The sequence below is a fragment of the Camelus ferus genome, chromosome 10 (genome assembly GCF_009834535.1).
Source record: "Camelus ferus isolate YT-003-E chromosome 10, BCGSAC_Cfer_1.0, whole genome shotgun sequence".
NCBI lineage: Eukaryota > Metazoa > Chordata > Mammalia > Artiodactyla > Camelidae > Camelus > Camelus ferus.
The window spans coordinates 56,702,412-56,706,567 of record NC_045705.1 but is presented as its reverse complement, the minus strand read 5'-3'; the positions used below and the strand labels follow the sequence as shown (position 1 = coordinate 56,706,567).

The 4,156-nt window shown below is 45.5% G+C and overlaps 1 protein-coding gene across 1 annotated transcript; it reads left to right on the top strand.

Moving 5' to 3' along the window:
- The first annotated feature begins 248 nt into the window (after window positions 1–248).
- LOC102522258 (olfactory receptor 52K1) lies at window positions 249–1,200 on the top strand. Its single transcript, XM_006190231.2, has one exon. The coding sequence runs from the start codon at window positions 249–251 to the stop codon at window positions 1,191–1,193; it is 945 nt and encodes a 314-aa protein (XP_006190293.2). The 3' UTR covers window positions 1,194–1,200.
- Window positions 1,201–4,156: the final 2,956 nt, after the last annotated feature.

Below are 4,156 nucleotides of genomic sequence, written 5' to 3'. Positions count from 1 at the left end.
TTTCTATGTAATGTCCTGACCACCCAACAGTTTTATAAGCATCTTGAGGGCAGAGATGATGTATAATGTTCTACAGTGTATATTAGGATTATTGTCTAATCTCTTTTAAGGTCCAGAAATAGGATCAAGGGTTAATTCTTCCACATAAATGATCCGAGTTTTAACTTGAACACTGTAATTCTGCTGACGTTGGATACTCCCTGGAGGGGCCCTGTGGAATTAGACAAGAGAAAGAATTCCCAGTGGCCATGTCAGCCTCCAACATCACCTCAACTCATCCGGCAGTCTTCTTTTTGATGGGGATCCCTGGCCTGGAGCACTTGCATATCTGGATATCCATTCCCTTTTGCTCAGCCTATACACTGGCCCTTCTTGGCAGCTGCACCCTCCTCTTCATCATTCAGGCCGATACAGCCCTCCACAAGCCCATGTACCTCTTTCTGGCCGTGTTGGCAGCCATCGACCCGGTCGTCTCATCTACAACGCTTCCCAAAATGCTGGCTGTTTTTTGGTTCAGACATCGGGAGATCAACTTCTATGCCTGTCTGGTCCAGATGTTCTTTCTCCACTCCTTCTCTATCGTGGAGTCGGCAGTGCTGCTGGCCACGGCCTTTGACCGCTATGTGGCCATCTGCAAGCCACTGCACTACACCACAGTCCTGACTGGGCCCCTTATCACCAAGATTGGCATGGCTGTTGTGACTCGGGCTGTGACACGAATGACTCCACTCCCGTTTCTGCTCAGCCGCTTCCACTACTGCCGAGGCCCTGTGATTGCCCACTGCTATTGTGAGCACATGGCCGTGGTAAGGCTGGCCTGTGGGGACACTCGCTTCAATAGTATCTATGGCATTGCTGTGGCCATGTTTATAGTGGTGTTGGACCTGCTGTTTGTTGTCCTGTCTTACGTCTTCATCCTTCGTGCAGTTCTGCAGCTTGCCTCTCAGGAGGCCCGCTACAAGGCCTGTGGGACATGTGTGTCCCACATAGGTGCCATTTTAGCCTTTTACACACCTGTGGTCATCTCCTCGGTCATGCACCGTGTAGCTCGCCAGGCCGCCCCACATGTACACATTCTCCTTGCCAATTTCTATCTGCTCTTCCCGCCCGTGGTCAATCCCATCATCTATGGGGTCAAGACCAAGCAGATTCGTGAGCGAGTCTTAGGACTATTCCTGAGAAAGGATGTGTAAGTGGACAGTGAGGGACAGGCGGAGAGAGAGTGGGACAGACTGAATGCTGGAGTCGGGGTGAGGGAATGATAGTAAGTAGAGGGCTCCAGAGTTGCCTTGTGTTTAGTTAGTTTATAAGCAAGCGTGTGCATACACATACACACATAGAAATAATGTTCTACGTTTAGTTCGTATATGGTCAAAACCTTTTGCTTGTTTGTTTTGAGTATAATTGGGATAGATGGAAACCTTAAAAATAATAGTAAATACTAAAACACATAAACATAGAGTGTAGCATGCCTTAAAAGAAGCTGTTTCCAAAACAAACATCTGCTTATCTTTATTCTTACACAAGGAATGTCACCAGCCAATAAGTCACATATCACTCATAAAGAAGGAATGGCTTTGCTTCCAGTACGAGTCCAATATTCTAAGGCTCACCTAGCCGGATGATACCTCTAACACCAGAGCAACCATGATTAGTCACAAACATGAAAGGAAATTTTGTTACCTGATGTATTCACTCATTTGAGTTTAGCATTCCAACAAAGCACGAACACATGCAGCCCATAGGCACAAAATTTTCCCATCACACAGGGAATATGAAATTAGGAAACCTGGTGCTGTAGTCTGGGTCTAGTGACAACATTTCCAGTCACCTAACGAGGACTTCCCAGCATCCTAAATGAGGGTGCAGGGCTGCATGTCATCCATGAAGTAGCAGGGACAGTGCTTAAGTGTAGGACCCAGTTCAGCTCAGTGATCCCACAACTCCTTCCTTCCTGCCACTCAAAAGTCTTGTGTTACCTTTGAATCTCTTTTCTCTCACACTGTGTATCTAATCTGATAAGAAATGCCATTGGCACATTTTACAAACACACACAAAATCTGATGACTTCTCAGCACATACATGCCACCACCTTGGTTATGAGCCGTCATCTTCTCTTTTCTGGATTACTGTAGTTTCTCTTTACTTATTTCCTTATTTCGTCCCTCAACCGTTTGTGCTATTCCCATCATAGAAGACATAAAAAACTTTTAAAAATACATGTCCACTTATGTTATCTATTGAATTAAAACTCTGGTTTTTATTCTGAGAGAAAGGTCGAACCTTGAAAAGTCCTTACAGTGGTACTTACAAGGCCTTGTGTGATCAAGAAGTTCTGGTAACCCCAGGAAGGCTAAATAGAAATAAAACTATACCTAGACACATTGAAAAAGTGCAGAAAGTTAAAAAAGTTTTAATAGCTAGGGATGGTGGGTTCATTATAGTCAAGGGATCCACAATTAGATTGACATTTGACTTCAACATAAGCAGTGGAGGACAGAATGCAGTGGAATTCTATCTTGGAATAGATAAGAACTACCACTTTAGAATTCTAGTACCTGTGAAAATGTCTTTCAACAAAGAAGATGAAAGGATGGGTCGTAATAACAAAAATTGATGGAGTGTGTCACTATTAGGCCTGCACTAAAAATGTAAATGTAGTTCTTGAGGCAGAAGGAAAATGATCCAGACAGAAACCGAGACGTACGGGTAGAAATAGTTACTCAAAGCATCAGAAGCCATGTTCTGACAGCAGAGTTTCTCCCTCAGGCTTACGGCCTTGTGAGGTGTTTCCTATGACTAACGGGCAGCGGGAAAAAGAACTAAGGCTTGGTTCACAAATGGGTTGGGAGACGTGCTGGTGCTAGCTGAAAATGGACTGCCGCTGCGTTACAGTCGCCGTCACGATATCCCCACGTGCCGCTCCTAAGTGCTGGAAGTAAGCTTGGCACTGCGTTCAGTCACCAATATCTCATGGAGGGAGAAGTAACCTAAGGTTCAAACACACACTAACTACCCAGCGGTAGCACAGGCTGAATAGTTTGTCCGGGACCTGAAACAATAAGGTTGGAGGATTAAGGACAAGCATGTCAGGGAATAGATCTGTTAATGGGGCCATGGCAGTGGGCGCAGAGCATTCAGGCCTTTTTCTTCTCACCTAGTGCCCACCAGAGAGCGCCCGCTCTTAAGTAGGCTCTCACCTACTTGGGATCTCATCTACAGGGGCAGATGACTTACCTAATGAATGTCTGCCAGCTTCCCTCTCTGGCCCCCTAATGCTGGCTCAGTATGTCCATGAACAGGGTGGCCATAGTCACAGAGGTGGAGACTATTCACGGGCCTAACAACATGGGCTGCTCCTCATCAAGGCTGGTCCAGTTATGGCCGCTGTTGAATGCCCAGCCTGTCAGCTGCAGAGGCGGGTGTCATACCCTCACCCCACCCCATGCCTCCAAGCAGTAGAGCAAATACATCAGACACCTTCCAGGCTTAAGTGGGCAATGATCCGCCCTTGCTAAGTATATTCTTTCTCTACATATGGATTTGCCTTCTTTACTCAGAGTACCTTCTCCAGTACCACCATCAGTGTACCTCAGTGTTCTTGACCCATCAACATGGCGTGCTATATAACGTCATCTTTAGGCTAAGTGGCTGAAAGGAGGTGCAATGACAGTTTAATGGCTATAGAGTTTACTGAACTTACATATACCTCCTTAGAAGGAGCTGGTCGAATTGAATGCTTGAATGGCTTTATCAATGGTTTAGCCAAGATGTTAGTTTGGGAAGGCCTTGCGGAGCTGGGGAGCTGTGCTCCAGAATGAAATATTTTCTAAACCGACATCCAGCATATGGAACCATGTCCCTAATGACTAGAACTCATATTCCAGTAACCAAGAAATGGGAATGGGTTTAAATTTTCTCATCATCACTCCCAGAGTTCCAGTTTTGGTATTTAAACTTCCTGTCCTCGCAGTCTGAGGATCTGTTTGGTTTGAGGGAATATTTCTACTAGAATTCTGGTTAAACTTCTATTGAGCTTGAAGCCTCAACTACCACCTGGTCTCTTTGTCTTTTTCATGTCAGTGCACGAGCAGGTAAAACGTGTATCTCTACTGATAAGCTTACTTGACCCTGGTTACCACGATGAGCTAGGGCT

Coding starts and splice junctions, on each gene's coding strand:
- LOC102522258 (XM_006190231.2), top strand. CDS start 249: ATGTCAGCCTCCAACATCACCTCAACTCATCCGGCAGTCTTCTTTTTG.